We start from the raw sequence: 18,201 nt of genomic DNA, 5'->3' as shown, positions 1-18,201 counted from the left end.
ACATAGTAATTTGCTAATTGTATCTTTTAATAATTATTGTAGACACATTGATGAAAAAGGTTTTTTTCTTGTTATTAATTATTAATTACCATAGACTTATAAGACAATGAAAAATGTGTTATAAAAAAACGATGCGTTTGCTTGTTTTATATTGTATTCTACCCATTTTCATCGAGCGATTCGCCACGTTCTAATTGTTGTGTTATCTAACGCAAACATAATTTATATGTAATTTTTTATATTATTTTCATTTTATCTTCAAATGTGATTATACATCGCAGCTTGTTTATGCAGCGTTTATTCAATCAACATTTCCAGATGTGTCGGAAACATAATTGCCGCGTTAAAAAATTATAAAAGCAATCGCGATTTGCTGAGATAATAGCAAGTTATTTGTTTGTTATTAAAATTATTATTCGGTATATAATATAAAAATTCAATTTTATTTTTTCGCGTGAAATATTTTTTTAATTGTAATTTATCGTTTGTTTTATTCGCAACGCGCAAAAAAAAACGATACCATATATATTATACGAATCATAAATGAATCCTCTCATTTTCAGGCTTCATATGAAAATCGCATTAAGACAATGCATTTTTTTGGCTGAATCAATTTTTATTCACATTCAGAGTAATATCATATGTTTATATTCATTTTATATATCAGCCACCTCTCTTGGACGATGATATCCGATCAAAGGAGAAGACGTATTGATAAGATTTTTGCATCCTGTACGATTTTTTATAATTGAAAAATATGTCACACATATGAAATGGAATGATTTTGCGAATGGCAAGTCCTTTGTATATATATCATAAGAATTATTCATGCGGATAATCTATGTACGGACCTGTTAACCTTTCAGATCAGATGTTATCGAGAATCGATGAATTCAGTCTCTATTTTGCAATTCTATTAAAGAAAACGTAATAATTATTCACGTAATATATTTTTTATAAAATTAGGTGTTGTTCCAAAAACTATATTCTAGCAACAACTGTATCAGCATAAAAAATTTGCGAAAATAACTTCTACATAATTGTTAAATTATAATTATCTTCTTCGATTATGTGCACGATATATAACTTTTATAACGAAATTTTATTCCTATTGAAACTTCTTACGTGTCGGCTAATTGTAAGTGAACTATCTTTTTTTTTTTCATTGATAGTAGTATAAAGTATAAATAAAAGAGGTAACAAAACAGCTGGGCAGAGCAATAAAGTGAAAAAGTGTAAGAAAAAGACAAGTAGAGCGAAAGAGATACCTTCACTATTATAAGGTATTTGACATATGGCTTTATTAGAGGCTGCGCACAATCAAGAGATAGAAAACAGAACAAGAATTTCAACCTATCAGAAACTATATATTCTGCAGTACATGGTTTCTGATAGGTTAAAATTCTTATGGCTTTCTACAATAAAGCATTACCTTGAACTTTTTTCCCTTCAACCTACACGCAAAAACGTGTCGAATAAGCCTAAAATAAAAAAATCTGCAGAAAAAAGTCCAGAACTGCTCTGCGAAATGAAATATTGAGTGTTGAAGACTAAAGTGTTACTATGCAACACGATCATTAATGTATCATGTAGACAATGGAGTGTATAGACTAATGTTTATTGGTTCAGGACGGCGTAGCCGCCGTCCGTATTTAGAACACGTTTTTATTGATAAAAGTGCGCTTTTATCTCTTTCTTAGCCCGGATCTACAATTGATTTTTAAACCTTAAGTCCGGAATTAAATTATGCATTAAAGATTGAAATTAAAAATTAAAGATTGAAATTTCATCAATGAGGACAAAGATGTTTTGGCTCCTCCTGATTGGTCAAACTTTAATCTTTCAATCTTTAATCTCATTCTTCAATGCATAGTCTGATTCTGGTCTAAGCTATATGATTTCTGCACACAGAAGAAATTATAGCGACAGTCAATCAACATCTTGCTTTTGGCTTTTGCATACAGAATTCTATATTCTCAAGTCGGCTCCACTTTGCAAAATTCTTAGAAATTTAATGTAATATTACTTCCGTCGCGCGACAAAAGTTGAATTGAGTTCAACTTTTGTCGCGCGGTGAAAATTATATATCTATTACTTCCGAGCAAGCGAGACGTTGATTGGTTATTGCGCCAATTTACGCCGCGCTGCAAGCGTTGCCGCATCTTGTGTGTAGGATTCATAAGACCAATATTACATGCGTTTGTTTTTTGTTGTACAAATTTTTTTAAGCGTGTTAATTGGTTGCAAGACAGAGAAGATCTCGGATCTCTTTGTTTCACAGCCAATCGACAGGCTTTAAAAATTTATCGTACGACAAAAAACGGACGCATGTAATATTGGCTTAAAGGTGCCTTTTCATGCGCTGCACGCTGCGGCAGCAAAAAATATTACATGATGCCAATTTTTCATAATTGTTTCCGCTGCATTTATGTTGCGCATAAAAAGAAATAATGGCAACAGCATATGTATTGAAGTTTAACCTCAAATATGTGTTTTTTAATTGCTCAGCTCGAAAATTAATAAGTATGGAAAACTTAAAAAGCTAAAAATTTGTGATTATATGGCAACTGTTAGTACAGTTACAATTTGGGCAATTATTATTTTAGATAATTATTTAGAATTTAGAATATCCTCATTACTTCAAATCTTAATGAAAATGTACTCATTATAAATGTACTCAATTTTCACATTTTTTGCAAATATTGCAGACTTTTTCGGCTTCAAATTCTTTGTTGCTTGTTGTTCGTTTGGTTGAATTTCAATGAAATGCGACAAAATGTATTTTGTGTCGGAAGTGCGTCATCTCATGTAAAATTTTTAACCAATAGTTACGAATTGCTGCCGCAGCATACTGCGTATAAAAAATCAGCTTAAGACATTGATGAATCACAATTAATTATTCTCCTTGTATTTGGCTGTAAGCTCAGATCTGCAACAGGTTTTTAAGTCTTAAACTGTAAGAAATTAACCAACTACAGTCGAATGCGAGAAATTGATTGTGATTCGTCTATTTCTTACGGCTTAAGGCTCAAAGTACCTATTGTACATCCGGGTTGTGTTCCAAATTTATTGCCAGCACTGAAAATGATACGTTACGTGCATTATAAATTTTCAGTATTGGCAGGTAAATTTTGGAACACCTTCGTGAATGGACTCCTTTAAAATGCCATTACATGGGGCGAGTTCAAGACGGCAAAGCGGCTAGACATGCTTGCCGAGTGAATGAGTGACTGATTCTTACTTATGGATCCAACCAATCATGCTTAATTGCTTGGTGGGCAGACTCATGCCCATTTCCACCAACGTAGATTAACTTTAATCTCGATTTCACTTACTCTTTATCTTTTTCTAATCTTTAGAATTATAAAAAGACAAAGAGTGAGTTGAACCATGAAATGGGCATTAGCCGCTTTGTCGACTTGAACATGCCCATGGAAGTGTCGAACGTCGAGCATCGTGAGCTTACTATTCGCTAAAAAAGATCACGTGATCAAAATTGACGAATAGCAAATTTACGATGTTCGACCGCTTGACGCTGCCATGTAAAGGTACCTTTATCTGCCATTTCTGAAATCGTCGTTCTACTGTACACGTCCACGTGAGAATAAACACGACAAGAGAAGACAGATTATTCTTGAAAAATATATTTAAATATCAGTAGAAAAGAAAGAAAATCAGAGGAAAAATGAGTACTACGGATCAACATCAGTACCAGCAAGAGATTGAAATGGAGAAAACAGCCAAAAAACGTCAAGCCAACGATAATTGCATGATGGAGGTATTGTGTCAAACAACATATTCTGAAATTGAAGACAACTTTAATCAAGGAATAACTATATTTTGTAAAAGAAGCCTTTTTAAAATTGTGTTTTATGATTTTATAATTTATTTTTATCGTTATATCATAAGGTTAAGAACACATGACAGACAAACCCAAATACTCCAGATAGTATGAAACATTCAAGCAATATTTCAGCGACATTGCAATATTGCTGTCATATTGCTGAAATTTCCATTTATGAAAAATTGTTCCCATGTGCGCAGTTACATTATCAATGATTTTACATAAATTATGTGTCTATATTTTGTAATTATTAATGATATTGTCAGTATTTGCCGTTCACATATATTATGTATATATATATATATTATATATGATAAAATAACAATAACAAATTGTTAAGAGATGGTTTTCCATTTTCTAGTTAGCCTTACTTAAACTCGTGGTTTAGACTTAACTTCACTTGATGATAATATAAAAATGTATTTTTTTAAACTGACTTTTTTAAACTGACTAATAACTGATAGTTTTGTAATGATAACTTTAAAAGTTACTACGAAACCATCGATTTAATGATTAATCATGAAAAATTAAAGATAAGAATCAATTATATTGAAAAATTTTATAATAGTTGTGTATGTGTGTGCAAAACTGCTTTTTCTGTTGATCACTGCCAATTGTTTTTCATAAATGACATAACAGTTGACGTTTTGCTTATGCACTTGTATATAAAGTATTCACTAATAAAAATAATAAAAATTCTTGTCTCATAGGTAGAGATAGTTAACGGAATAAAGGGAAAAGTAAAACAACATTCAGCTAAAAAGAAAGCCAAGAACGTGCAAGGTGGAGAACAAAGAAAGGTAATATGATATGCAACAAAATATAATATATAATGGCTGCATTCAGTACACAAAACTAGCGTACACTTAATTAGCGCTTAGTTATTCTTTAATATGATTGGTTTCTACAATTAGATCCAGCGAAGAATTAAATGCAAGAATCAATGGCTACGTTCAACTCAAAAAAGTAGCTTTGCAACACTGTTGTAAAATTCTTTAATATGATTGGTTTATATATTTAGATCCAGCGAGAAACTAAAGACGAGACCAAAAAAAAGACATGTTTTTAAAAATAATTTTTTTTTAACAAAGTTATTTTTTACAAGTTATTTTTTAGAAGAACAAAAATTATTTTTAAATATAATGAAAAATAATCTATATATAAACGTAAGTTTAAACAAATGTGATTCTAGATATCAGTACCAGCACACAGATATTCGCCTTTGAAGGAAAACTGGATAAAAATATTTACACCCATCACTGAACATTTGAAATTGCAAGTACGTTTCAATGTGAAGACTAGAAATGTAGAAATTAGAACGGCACCAGAAACACCAGATATTTCGTATCTCCAAAAAGCAGCAGACTTCGTAAAAGCGTTCATCTGTGGATTCGAGGTGGAGGACGCTTTGGCTTTGTTACGTTTGGATGATCTCTTTGTAGAATCTTTCGAGATACAAGACGTCAGGCAACAAATGAAAGGGGATCATCAATTTAGAGCAATTGGAAGATTAGCGGGTAAAGGTGGAAGAACGAAGTTTACTATTGAGAACGTAACGAAAACCAGGATTGTGATAGCCGATACCAAGATACACATCCTTGGTTCTTACCAGAACATACAACTAGCTCGTAGGGCGATATGTAATTTAATCTTAGGCAGTCCTCCTTCCAAGGTTTATGGACAATTAAGAAATATAGCTAGCAAGATATCAGAACGATTCTAAATAGAATATACATATTCTATTTGTACATATATACATGTATATATACATATTATAAAATTATGTTTGGTATTATGTATACATTTATATACTATGTATACTTCATATCTTTTTGTATATGTATCATTCATAGAAAAATTAAATTTATAATAAAATCATATAAGGTGTGTATAATATTATTTTTCGCAAAATATATTACATATTTATAGAAGTATTTGATATTTATATTTACGCGGTACTTTATTCAGAACTAATCTACCGTCGTAACTAAGAGACGCGAAAGTCCAAGGATCAGCAGACGACCATTCCACTGCATACACACTGTCTTCGTGCTCCTCGTACCTTCCTACCAGACCGTCTTCTAATCTAAAATATTGTAAACATAAAATGTTATACTTTATGCATGAATTGGCTAAGAAATCATACTACATGATATATTTATTTACTTCTTTTTCCCATAAGATTCTTCACTTTGCGAAGGCTCATCTGACACTAAATGACCGAACGGTTCAGACGATATGGACGCAATACTGCATAATATCACTCTGGAGTCACTGCTAGACGTTAAAACGAGTTGATCGTGAAAACGGTTAATCCTTATGTTCCACACCCAGTGTGAATGTTCCATACGTGACAACACTGGTTCCGTGGGTAATCGGATATCCCAGAACTTCATGTATCCATCGTCACCGCAAGTAGATAGAAAATATTGACGATTTGCATTGAAATCTAAATCCCTGAAAAATGAGTTACACGATGAAAATAATATGAATTCAATTCTATCAATCTTTATAATATCATTATTACCTAATAATTTGCGAATGTGCAGATAAAATAGACCAAGCGGCATTGGCCGGACTTCTAAAATCCCATCCACGAACATTGTTGTCATTCAAGGTTACAAACTGATTAGCACCATTATGAGGATTCCATTTACCATTCGTAAATCGTGGCTGACCCTTGCCTGCTAAAGTGCCCATTACTGTCACCTGAATGTACAGAACAATTATTAAAAGATCAGTTTTAAAAATAACAAGGATAAATTCGATGTATAATGATTAGTAATTTCGATTATTTAAAAGAATAAAAGAGATCAGTACCCGTGGTCCTTCACTTAGATCCCACAAAACAAAATTATTATCTACTACTGACACTATTTTCTTGCTATCCATAGGGTGATAGGCAATAGTTTTGAGATCAGTACCGTATGGAGTCGTATCAATATCAGCTAATTTATTGAGCTGCAGAATATCGTTAGTGTACTCTTTTATCTCAGGGAATTTCCAGACTGCTCCTTTCATTCGGCAGATACCTTCCTCTAGAAAAATAAGTTCTTTGAAGTATCAAAAAGACACATATCTAATATCATAAAATATAATTATTAGTATAATTATTAATACTAGAATTAATATAACTATTAATTGTTAAAATTAATAATATAATTAATATAATGATAAATTCACAATCGATTTCAATTTGAATGATAAAATGTTACTTTAAGAAATTAAATATATGTAATATAAGACTTGTTTACCACTTAAACTATTGTAACATGTAATAAATACATCAGATTCAGTTGGAGAAGCCTGTAAAGACCAAATTTCTCCTATTGGATGCTGGAACACTTGAGTCTTTAAATTTCCTGTTTCCTCATTAAGCTCCACCAAGTGAACCTGGTTGTTACTGAATTTTAAAGATTGCGTTCCTACCAAGAATCTTACAATATCTGTCTCGGCTGTTTGAGCTGACAGTGCTCTAGTCTAAAACATAAAACAGCATTACAATTTCTTTCAAATATAATTTAAAAATTCTACATTTAAATAACTATATACAAGTAATATTTAAATAGCAATAGCAAATAGTAAACAATGTTACTTGGCGACAGCATGAAATATAAAATAAAAAGATACACTGATTTATATATATATATGTAAAATTCATAATTAACTTATAATAGATTCATACTTGGAATTCAAGTCCATATATAACGGGAGTATCGTTATCCATTTCTGAAAGTATTGTTTTACCATACAAAATATATTACACTTTGTCAAGAAATACGTGTTGACTTTCCAGACAGATAGAGGAATAGTAATCCTTGCAGACAGTCAAGAGCAGCACATGGTAAACATTGTGTCTAATATCTGTGAAGATAGCTTTTTAGATAAGAATTTAAATTTCATTTCATATTTTTATTACTGTCTAGATATCGAGATACACATTCAGTTAAAAAAATCATTATTACAAGTAAAAAAATAATCCTCCGAGAATACAGACATCAATGTAGTGGTAATTTTGTGATAGCGGATAATTAAACATTTAATTAAAAGTAGAAACATTTATGCCCATTTCCAACGTACATTAACTTTAATCTCGGTTCAACTTACTCTTTGTCTTTTTCTAATCTTTAGAATTAGAAAAAGACAAAGAGTAAGTTGAACCGAGATTAAAGTTAATCTACGTTGGAAATGGGCATAAATGTTTCTACTTTTAATTAAATGTTTAATTATCCGCTATCACAGAACTGCGACTACATTGATGTCTATATTCTCGGATTATTTTTTTACTCAAGGATATCACGATATGTCGTAAACTGATATGACATCGATTTCGATGTAATGCCGTGTTCACCGGCCTTGTCCAAACGCACAATGCGAAGCGAGGGGACTGGCCTATATCCCTTTCTACTAATGTAGGTAAAACTTCAATCTCATAATCAGTTTATTTATTATTCTTTTGTAATTTTTAAAATTACAAGATAAAAGGTAAGTTAAAGTATATAAGATTAACACTAATCTATTAGCAGAAACGAGCATTAGACTATGTTCTATTTGAGTCCAGTAACAAAGAACAGAGTTTATTTTTTTATTATTGCACTAGAATTTTAATTTTCTTCTTGCTTTTTCCCAACATTAAACATATATTTATTTCACTTTACAAAAAGCATATACTAAACGTTCAGCTTAAAAAGTAGACTTAAAGGACCGCGATCAGAAAATTCATCCAATGTATATCCAGGGACCCTTCTTGAACAAATATCGCATACAAAAATAACATTTTCGTTATACAATTGACCAATCATAATCGAGAAACTGTCATCATCATTTTCGTATGCGAAAATTATTCATATATGTGCTCAAGAATAGGGCCCCTGGGGCGCGATTCAGTAAAGAGCTCCGCACAATAAAGGGAACAGAGAACAGAGAATAAGAATTTCAACCTATCAGAAATCATATATTGTGGAATACACAATTTCTGATAGGTTAAAATTCTTATTCTCTGTTCTCTGTTTCCTGTTCCTTTTATTGTTCAGAGTCTCTTACGGAATCACGCCTCTAGTCATTTTATCTTTGTGTTCATCAAATTTGAACAAAGGTACAATCACCAGACCCCCATTTTTAGCATAAAAACAGACGACATGATCAAAATTAACGATTAATATCAAGATAATTTCGATCACGTAAACTATTTTGACGTTAAAAATGATCGTCGGCATCAGCATGGAAAGGTACTTTAATATGATTGGCCTAGTTTCCACCGAGCGCTCATTCAACTGTTGAGTCCATTGATTGCTAAATGTGCCGATTGGACAATGAATTCAACAGTTAAGTGAGCGTTTACTGCTATTGGTGTATTCTTCTAGATCATCCAATCAGATGTTTAGATCTAAAAGAATACATTAATAACAATGAGCGTTCTCTCATTGCATTTTCGATTGCAGTGGATTTGAATCGATGGGTTGGATTAATAATGTCACATACTCTACCGATCACTGAACTATATATATATATATATGTATATATTACTTTAAAATGATAATTTCAGTGTATCGTCAAAGTTCGATTATCAACAGAGATGATAATGTCTGTAGAGAAAAAAAATTATAATTTTTCTGCAATATATAGGATATTATAGCTTTAGAAATATACATATTTATTTATGTAATAAGAAAATCATGAATTTAATAAAGTATGAGCCAAATATTTATCTTAATAATAGCAAATTTATATCAATTATCGATAATGTCAGCATTCTTCAATTACCTCCGGGCTCTTGGGACTCTTTTTATACCGCCGAAAATTTGCTTAGGGTTGATGGTTTTTAATAGTATCTCGGTGCTATATATATATATATATATATATATATATATTTCACAGCAGAGATGCCCATTCCAGTGTATATATAGTTCAGTGCTATCAATTCAGATCGGATTCAAATCCTCTTACAACCAGTCGAAAATCGAAAACGCTATCAAGTTTACTTAGGACCACTTTCACCAAGCTCCAATTAACTTAAGGGGCCTAGTAACTTTGCAGAATTCTTTCAATTGAAGCTGATATCGGAGAAGAAATGTGAACTGAAGAGTTAAACATATTTCACTAATTATAATTAACTGTAATTTTACATACTATATTGAACACATAAATAGGTTATTAACAAACAGCTAGAACAGAGAGAAACCTTGCTACATAAGTTAGTATTACAAATCTATAACTTCTCTTTTTGCGTTTTTTCTCCGACATCAGCTTCAGTTGGAATCCTGCAAAGTTACTGGGCCTGTTAAGTTAATCGAAGTTTAGTGAAAGTGGCTCTTAACGCGCCATTGATACCTAGGTGCACTTGAGTGAAATTTCTGAACGCCAAATGGGCCAAACAAACCGGCCAAACCTCGTGATCTTCCAACGATCGTCGTCGAAACTGGTCGAGGCGCTGTCGCGGCGGTTAACTCGTGGCGGGGGGAATCGCGCATATACGTATATACGTTCCCGATTCCCCCTCCAGGGTAGTCCCGGGTTCCTCACTCCAGTCCGTCGCGAGTCGCGACGAGCGCTGCTGTTTCTTCGTTCGACCGTATGACGGCGTATGAGCGTTCGGGCGATCGCGGATCGACGAGAACGGAGCAAACGGAGTCGGGGAGTGGAGGCAGAGACAGCCAAGTCGCGGGACCTGTGAGGTCGAGCGTCGAGCCAGGTCAAGCATTGTCGAGGCGAGCGACGAGCGGTGTATTGAGCGACGAATTCCGTCATATCATCCGTATACATTTGGCTCAGTAACGCGTGAAAGTACTGTCGGCGGTTTTGCGAGATTCTTCTACGGTGGTTCGCGTACACAAGTACGATCGAGGAGGCTCGCGGAGATGCCGGATACGCACTGAACGCGCGTACACCGTGGTTGTGATCGTCGCCGCAGCCGCAACCGCAGCCGATTCCCGAGGCACGCCGACGTCCTCCCCCGAAGATCGTCGGCCGGGAGATCCCCGGACGCGAATGCGCGCTCCTCCTCGCGGTGCCGTCCTCGCGCGAGGATCGCACGCGTCTTCTTCCCACTTCCTCCCGAAAGCGCCGCTATGCTGACGCTGCAGCATCAAACGTGAGTAACCTGTCGTCCAGAACCCGAGGCCAACCGAGGCACCTTACTTTCAACACGCATGTTATTTACTGCCCATGTTGCATGTGTCGCAATCTCACCCGCGTGTATCTACGCACGCGTTTTTGGAGAACGGCACTTTTCGAGCACTCGCCGCTTGTCCTTCTCTCTCTCTCTCTCTCTCTTTCTCTCTCTCTCTCTCTCTCCTTTTTCTCTTTTTTTTCTGGGGCGAAATATCGTTTAGTTAGCGGCCGCTCCACTTTTTGTCCGCCTTTGCGATATCGCCCTCGTCTTAAACTTCACGACTCTGTCCGCTTTTGTGGTGCCTGATAACTTGCGATCGGCGCGTTTACAGTTGGATAAGGTGCGATATTTTTGTCCGTCAAACGATCAGCTGTTGCTGTGTGTTGACGAATATTGATTCGCCTTCGCCGCGCGAGGTCTGAATTAATCATAGAGCGGTAGATACGTCGGAGATGTGCGGATTGTTCTACTCCGAATTGTTCGAAGGAGAAATCGGCCGTTAGCTTTTTCAATTGAAGAGATACCTGTGACATATGCCACACGTGTCCAAAAAGATATGCGTTAAAAGCGGAAAGCCTGTTACCGCTGCAAAAAAAAAAAAAAGAAAAATGAAAAAATTTCCGACACACTTAACATTCCGACGAAGCTACGTAAATTTAGTTTAGCGGAGAGAGATTTTATCTCCGATTTTTTTTCTACACGGAAACACCGGGCGGCGCGGTTTTGAAATGGCAGTGCACATTTATCAAGCGCACACTGCTATCAACTGCTTATAATTGAATGGTGTATTTAATATACGTCAATATAAAATGCCGTATCGATCATCGCGATTTAATTTCGGCGCTTGTAATGTCTGTGCGCGTTACTTTACACGCGTGACGGGAAACATGCATAAATTACGGTGACATGTATGCTAGCTTGAGGGAACGCATGGAATACCGTCATTTTAAGCACTCGTTTCAAGAGAATTTTAACGCAATACATGGAGAGAACGGCTTTACTGAAGTACAATATCTAAACATTTAGCTGAATATCGATCTGAAAATAATTTTGTTTCAACTATCAATAATTATCTTATAAGACACTCAAATGATTCCTCGAATGTCAAATCTTTTTTTGCATCATTGATCATCATCATGCTTCACAGTTTCCTACATAATTACTTCGACGGTCCAGCAAAGTTATTTTCAGATCTGCATTTACCTAAATTTTTAGATCTTTCAGCAAAATCATTTCTTCCGTGAATTACGTTACATTATACTGTAATTTTATTTGATACGGTACGATATTTTACTTTATAATGCTTTATGTATGTACATACATATACGCTGCTCATAAAATCAGATTTTAATTCCGAACTCGAGCGCGCCTCCGTTCCAACCGAGTTCCTCTGCAAAGATTCCTCTCGCGAAGAATCTGCTCGTATTACGTACATTATTGCAGCTCTCCGATACGGTTTTTACGACAACGTCTCGAACAGCCTTGTATCTGCGTCTATGACGCGCTCGTATTTGGCATGCCATCGTCTATCAGTCGCACGCGATAAGAATGCGCTTGCAGATCGACTTGGTGACGCGCAAATGGATCTTCTGACGATCCTGGGTCGGGATACATATGTATAACGCGCGGATTCATTGGCGTAAATGTCTTCCGTCTCGTGCCAGCTCAAATATATTCATACTGCTCCGGTAGGCTCGAGTTAATTGAACTATTAGTCGCCGCCTTCTCGCATCTCTCGTCCCGTTGTCTTCGCCATTTCACAGTCATTTCAGCGTCGCCGACGTGGTCGGTTAGTACACGGAAAGTACGATTTTATTTAAAGAAATTATCAGAGTCCTAAAATCCCCTAATTATCAGAGCCTAATCACGGAAGATTTTCTCAAAATTCTATGACAGAGAAAGGTACAATTTTTCCCTGTATACACTATCTCACTCAAACTTACATTGTCTCGCTCTATAATCTTAATTATTAAAAAAAGTTAGAGCGAGATAGTATATCGGGTGTCCCGAATTTAAATGGCCAAACTTCGGAAGCCTGTATAGTGTAGAGGATCGCTAGATTATAAGGAAAAAAGTCCTTTAGAAATATGCTCGTTTTTGCTTTATTTTGATAATCATAAAGAAAGATAAAACGCGTGATTTTCGGAATATTCGTATTTTCAAAGCGGAATAATATTTTCGTGTATACACCCGACTTCAGCGATAACGCTTTATAAGCAGTGTGAGAATATGCACGCCGATTTCTAGAAAGAAGAGTTTCGTACCGGCGAGTCACGTTGATCAGATCAGTTTAGCTGCAACACTAGCTGTTCGTACAAGATGCAATGTATGCATTGCTACAAGAGGCCAACATTTTGAACAATATCTGCATTAAGCAAGTGACGTGAGTAAATAAATATAAATAAATAGCCTTAATTTTTATCTACTGTTATTTATCATTATAAGTAAATAAATAATAAAACACTCAAGTATAAGTATATTCAAGCCTATAATGGTCAAAGCTAGATCTTCCAAATGCCCAAATAATTCACAGTGAATTATCTATATCCTATATATATATACATGCGTATATATCATATTTTTGTAGTTATTCAAAACTGCGCGCCGAAATTTTCCCGGATTTTATCAAACGCAATTAAACTACTGCAATAATATCACAAGTTAAATAAATAATAAATAAAATATAAAAAAGAAAATTATACGTTTTGTCTTTTTTTTACGATTTTCTACAAAATGAAGCATATCTCTAAAAGACTGTTTTCTTAGTTTATCGATTTCCCTACACTCTCCCGAAGTTTGGCCATTTAAATTCGGAGCACCTACGTGTATACCTATATGTATATACAAAGAGAAAAATTATATATCTTTCTCTCTCGTAGGATTTTGATATATTATATTATAATTGCTTATGTTACCACACTCTGATATAAGGTCTCTAGTTTTAAAGCATCTAAAAATTTAGCTGGATACAGATCTAAAAATAATTTTGTTGAACCATCAAAATAATTATGTAGGACGCTCGAACTGGTTGCTAGAATACCAAAACTTCTCGCAGCATTATTCATCATACTTGAAATTCCTACATAATTATTTTGATGGTTCAACAAAGTTATTTTCAGATCTACAAGTATATCTAGCTAAATTTTTAGATATTTTAGCAAAATCGTTTTTTCTTATATAATTCATGTAATTATCTTCATTCATGTAATATCTTATTTCCTGTATAATTCATGTGTGTGGTGATTCGCGCTCAGGGTCGATCGCGTTCTTGCTTCGATCCAAGTATCGCATCATCTTTAATTTTTGATCGTTTTTCACGAACCTGAATTTGTTTAATTGATTTATATATTTTTGACTTTGCAAATTTCATTTGCAATTTCGATCTTTTAAGTATTGTGACTGTACCACCTCATCTGGAGATTATCGGGTGTTATTAGAAGAAGAAACTCGACCGCTCGCTGCAAAGATTGGTCAGTTTTCCGATAATAGTTCACACGCGGATGTCCGCGTTCGCGTGTGACACGCTTACTCGACCTATCGATTTTACATACACAGGTCGTAAACATCCAGCTAACGTTAAAAGCAAGTTAGCGATTCTGTACCTCTCTGAATATATCTCACTGAGAAAAATGTCTGGTTAATGTCTTGGATTAATTAGAATTCTGATCGAAAATCGACAAATGAGTATTTTCTGGTTAAATCTACTAAAATTCCAGTTGTCATAATCGGAATTCTGATTAATGTTATAGTAAGGAATGATGTCAGAATCTTCCGATTCGTTCATTTTCAATCATTTTTCTCAGTGCAAGAGATAAAGAGACTGCGAGACCTCGGATCGATCTTCTCTCTATCGAAGCAGTCAAAGGACGCCGAGGAACGAGTAAAATTTGAACAAATGAGAAACATTAATTGGCAATATTTTCCGTGATTATGTACAGAAATATATCTTCGTCTTTTTCTCGCGAAACTTCAAAAGGATCAAAGGCTAAGCGAGACCTTCACATTTCCATCTCGAACCGATCCGTCCGCCCACAGCATCGTAATTGATCCGTAAGCACATGATCCATGAACTCGCTTTAAAATCTCGAGTTTCACTTTAATCAATAGTGTCGCGTGTTGCACGCCGCTATATAAGTTCTTTCGATTACTATCGCGCGCACCCGGCGGCTCTCTGGTCGTCGCCTTTCGATACGAATATCGTGACGGAGTACGTTTACCTTAGATTGGCTATATTTCGATAGGACTTATTCTGAGCCCCGATAAAAAACTATTTATCTCGATGAAGCTTCCGTTTGCTTTTTATCTCTCGTGGTTTATCATTAACGAAGGCATAATGAATAGCGTTGCCGTTTTGACGTTAATCGCTTTTCCTGGGGCTTCTTCAAACACTTATGATTATTACGATTGATTTTTAATATTCTTTTTACATTAAAAAATTACAATCTGGAATCATTTAGTCGGGATTATTTATGGTTGGAGTGTAACGGGAAATTTCCGAAAGAATTTTTCGAGCACTAATTTCAGAAGAAATTAAGTTATCATAAATTCATTTTTATATATTAAGCTATAATTTCTATCTAATTCGTTTTTAACGATTATGGGCGTTTAAATAACCGCCCCCGGGCGTCATTTCAGTACTTTCAGAATTGAATTTAATTAGTCAATTAGTCCTTAATTAAGATTCAAGCGGAATTTGCGCTTGCTGTTAATAAGGTACAATCGCAAACAATTTAAAATAAATTATACGTGAAATACTCAAATAAAGTATCATCTCACGAGTTCAAAGACACAGAACTTCATTTTTTCTTATAACAATATTTGGAGCCAAAACGACTGACGTTAAATAGATTTTTTTTTTTTTTAATCAAGCTTTAATTTCAAGAATAATAAGAACGTAAATTTTTATTCTGGCCGAGATCAAGTCGCTAGTTTATGTACATTACAACAATTTACTGCATTTTTATTTTCACAAGATTGATTCATGAATGCAATGATGAACCATTTCTTTAGTAATATTTATTTTCTATTAAAGAAAAATTGTGAGTCGTTCTTTTGAGCTGTATTCAGTCTTTCAAACATCGTCCATAGGCAATAAGCGACAATTTCTGTTTATTGGAATTACTCCGATTATTCTATTCTGTTTAATGGTCTCTTAATTCTCCGCCGACATCTTGAACTTTGAAGACACAACTGATAATTTGATTGTGAATTTTGGGAGATAAAGTCTGGTAGATAAATAAGACAAATACAATCCGACTTTCATAACGGCCGAAATTTGTTAAAATTTTTATAGTCGTGTAAGAAAAATTCTTATACAATCTGAAACAATATAAAAATCTACACTGAAACCAAAGATTCAGATTACTGACGAAATACGCAAAATTTTACATGGCTGTGGGAAGATTAAATAAATGGTATTTTTAAATAATATCAATCTTTGACTGACAATTCATAGAGATAAACTTTCGTTTCGTATCTATCATAAGAAATTAAACTCGCGCGCGATAAGCGCTCTTCGTGTGCCACGCTAAAGATGACTTCACCCTTTAACGGGAGAAAAGGGACCTTCGCATTAGCCTCTAATCGGGCGCAAAACGCGCTCGATCGCTGCGCATTATCTTGTGTGCCATCTTGCTTTATCACGTACCTACTCACACCGCGGACAGTCACGTGTGAGAAACTGTGTGCAGCGGAAAACCGCTAGGTTTTAAACAACGAGGCACATTTCCCATTTAAGCGCGTACGTGCCGATTACGGTGCGCCCATCATTATTACGCTTTATGCATCGCAATCCGTTAAATATGATTACGTTAACACAGAGGAGCTTAGGCGATTTTTACGCGAGGCACACCGGAAGCGCGCCGCCGATGGTCACACGAGATTTCGAGAACGACCGACTTTTGCGCTCACCCCAATTGCGGGGATGTTCGTAATATCGGCTGCACGCGGTGTCACGGTATCAAGAATACGATTTCCCTCCGCTTTCCACAGATTTCCCGGTCCTATCCTCGATCTTGCGCAATCCTGCCGGCGCGGCGATCCGTCTTGGCACGTCTAGCGAACGCATTTGCAAGGGGCGGTTAAAAATGTAAATTTATTCTGTCAGTTCTGCTCTTTTAATTCATCATACACTTTCCTTCGTTGTTTCACGTTATTTCAGCGGCATATTAAAACAGAAGTTAAAACCAAGTTTCGTCTGTAAGTTCTTTTTTAAATCTTCAATTAATTTCTTGGCATTAGGAAGGGTGTTACAAAGTTAAGATTATAATGGATCTTTTGTAGAGAATATAAATCGTTCACGGAAGAAACGCTCAGCTGTCTAAAAATGTACGTAGATATCAAGATAGATACAGGTCTGCATCTAATTTTGTTGGATCATCAAAATAATTATGTATACACAGAAAATATCTTTCTGTTGCCAAGAAAGTGACTACTTAATTTACTTTCTTCCTGAAGTAACGGTTTTCATCGACAAAGAATATTTTCTTGATAATCTTAAAACATACTGTTAGAAATTTTAGAAAAGCTTATGCACTCAAAACAAGAATTTATTTTTCTTTTGAAGAATATTATAAAACTGATCGAAGAAGCTTCATATAATAAGCAAATCGAATTTGTTTTAATTTATTAATATTGAAATATTAAAGTAAATCAGGATTCAAAATGTATTAAACTTGCTTACTATTCAAAATATATGAACTTGTGACTTGAAATAAGTAATTATTACTTGTTTATATGTGTTTTTCGGTGTATAGGAAATTTAATTAACCGCCGTCTGTACTGTGTTCTAGGTTCTCAAAAAATTTGAAAAAATATATAGAATTACTTTTCTACATCTGTGTTACATTAAAAAAAGTTTTAAAAATAGTTTTGTCACTCAAACTTTTGTTAAAATCTTTATTTAATAAAAAACGAAATTTGAGCAAAAATGACGAAGAAATTTGAAAGTGAAATTTCGCTTGTGCCAAATTGTAAACGGAGAGTTGATAACGAGCAATGTTGCAAAAAGTTTTGATATTCTAACAAGCTTGAGTGTCCTACATTTACAATTATTATGATGATCCAACAAAATTATTCTCCGATCTATTTAGTTAATATTTTCAGATACTTCAACAAAACTGTTCTTTCCGTGTTAGCGAACTAACCGGAGCGATGTTTTGCCATTGGAAACACGGAAAAGGCATTGAGCGGAGATACAGCAAAGCAGCAGATTGTTACTTCGAGCTTGATCACCGTTAGCCTACGT

General features: G+C 34.7%; 3 protein-coding genes across 6 annotated transcripts in view; 2 read left to right on the top strand and 1 right to left on the bottom strand.

Moving 5' to 3' along the window:
- Positions 1 to 3,543: 3,543 nt before the first annotated feature.
- On the top strand, positions 3,544 to 5,567 carry LOC108754872 (RNA-binding protein pno1). Its single transcript, XM_018497512.1, has 3 exons — positions 3,544 to 3,778; positions 4,555 to 4,644; positions 5,037 to 5,567. Exons 1-3 carry the CDS (start codon positions 3,686 to 3,688, stop codon positions 5,565 to 5,567), a joined length of 714 nt encoding a protein of 237 aa, XP_018353014.1. The 5' UTR covers positions 3,544 to 3,685.
- A 166-nt stretch (positions 5,568 to 5,733) lies between these two features.
- Positions 5,734 to 10,214, bottom strand: LOC108754871 (protein TSSC1). 3 transcript variants are annotated; one of them, XM_018497510.1, is made up of 7 exons: positions 10,175 to 10,214; positions 7,530 to 7,708; positions 7,099 to 7,324; positions 6,665 to 6,882; positions 6,372 to 6,553; positions 6,011 to 6,301; positions 5,734 to 5,930 (listed from the first exon to the last, which is right to left on the bottom strand). In XM_018497510.1, the coding sequence occupies exons 2-7, from the start codon at positions 7,569 to 7,571 to the stop codon at positions 5,768 to 5,770; spliced, it is 1,122 nt and encodes a 373-aa protein (XP_018353012.1). In that variant the 5' UTR covers positions 7,572 to 7,708; positions 10,175 to 10,214; the 3' UTR covers positions 5,734 to 5,767. The 3 variants fall into 3 exon arrangements, with proteins under 3 accessions (XP_018353012.1, XP_018353013.1, XP_018353011.1); XM_018497511.1 differs by lacking the exon at positions 10,175 to 10,214 and adding an exon at positions 8,132 to 8,339; XM_018497509.1 differs by lacking the exon at positions 10,175 to 10,214 and adding an exon at positions 7,810 to 7,852.
- Positions 10,215 to 10,384: 170 nt separating this feature from the next.
- The window catches only part of LOC108754869, a 32,774-nt gene continuing 24,957 nt past the window's right edge, over positions 10,385 to 18,201 (top strand). For both annotated transcript variants that reach the window (XM_018497504.1, XM_018497503.1), the window contains exon 1: positions 10,385 to 10,934. The gene's annotated coding sequence lies outside the window, so the exon portion shown is untranslated. The remainder of the gene's footprint in view (positions 10,935 to 18,201) is intronic.

The sequence above is a fragment of the Trachymyrmex septentrionalis genome, unplaced genomic scaffold (genome assembly GCF_001594115.1).
Source record: "Trachymyrmex septentrionalis isolate Tsep2-gDNA-1 unplaced genomic scaffold, Tsep1.0 scaffold81, whole genome shotgun sequence".
NCBI classification, from domain to species: Eukaryota; Metazoa; Arthropoda; class Insecta; order Hymenoptera; family Formicidae; genus Trachymyrmex; species Trachymyrmex septentrionalis.
Note: the sequence above shows the minus strand (reverse complement) of the source record. Positions and strands in the feature narration are given on the sequence as shown.

Coding starts and splice junctions, on each gene's coding strand:
- LOC108754872 (XM_018497512.1), top strand. CDS start 3,686: ATGAGTACTACGGATCAACATCAGTACCAGCAAGAGATTGAAATGGAG. Junction 3,779..4,554: donor ACGATAATTGCATGATGGAG/GTATTGTGTCAA, acceptor CTTGTCTCATAG/GTAGAGATAGTTAACGGAAT. Junction 4,645..5,036: donor AAGGTGGAGAACAAAGAAAG/GTAATATGATAT, acceptor ATGTGATTCTAG/ATATCAGTACCAGCACACAG.
- LOC108754871 (XM_018497510.1), bottom strand. CDS start 7,571: ATGGATAACGATACTCCCGTTATATATGGACTTGAATTCCAA. Junction 6,302..6,371: donor GCACATTCGCAAATTATTAG/GTAATAATGATA, acceptor CTCATTTTTCAG/GGATTTAGATTTCAATGCAA. Junction 5,931..6,010: donor GAATCTTATGGGAAAAAGAA/GTAAATAAATAT, acceptor ACAATATTTTAG/ATTAGAAGACGGTCTGGTAG.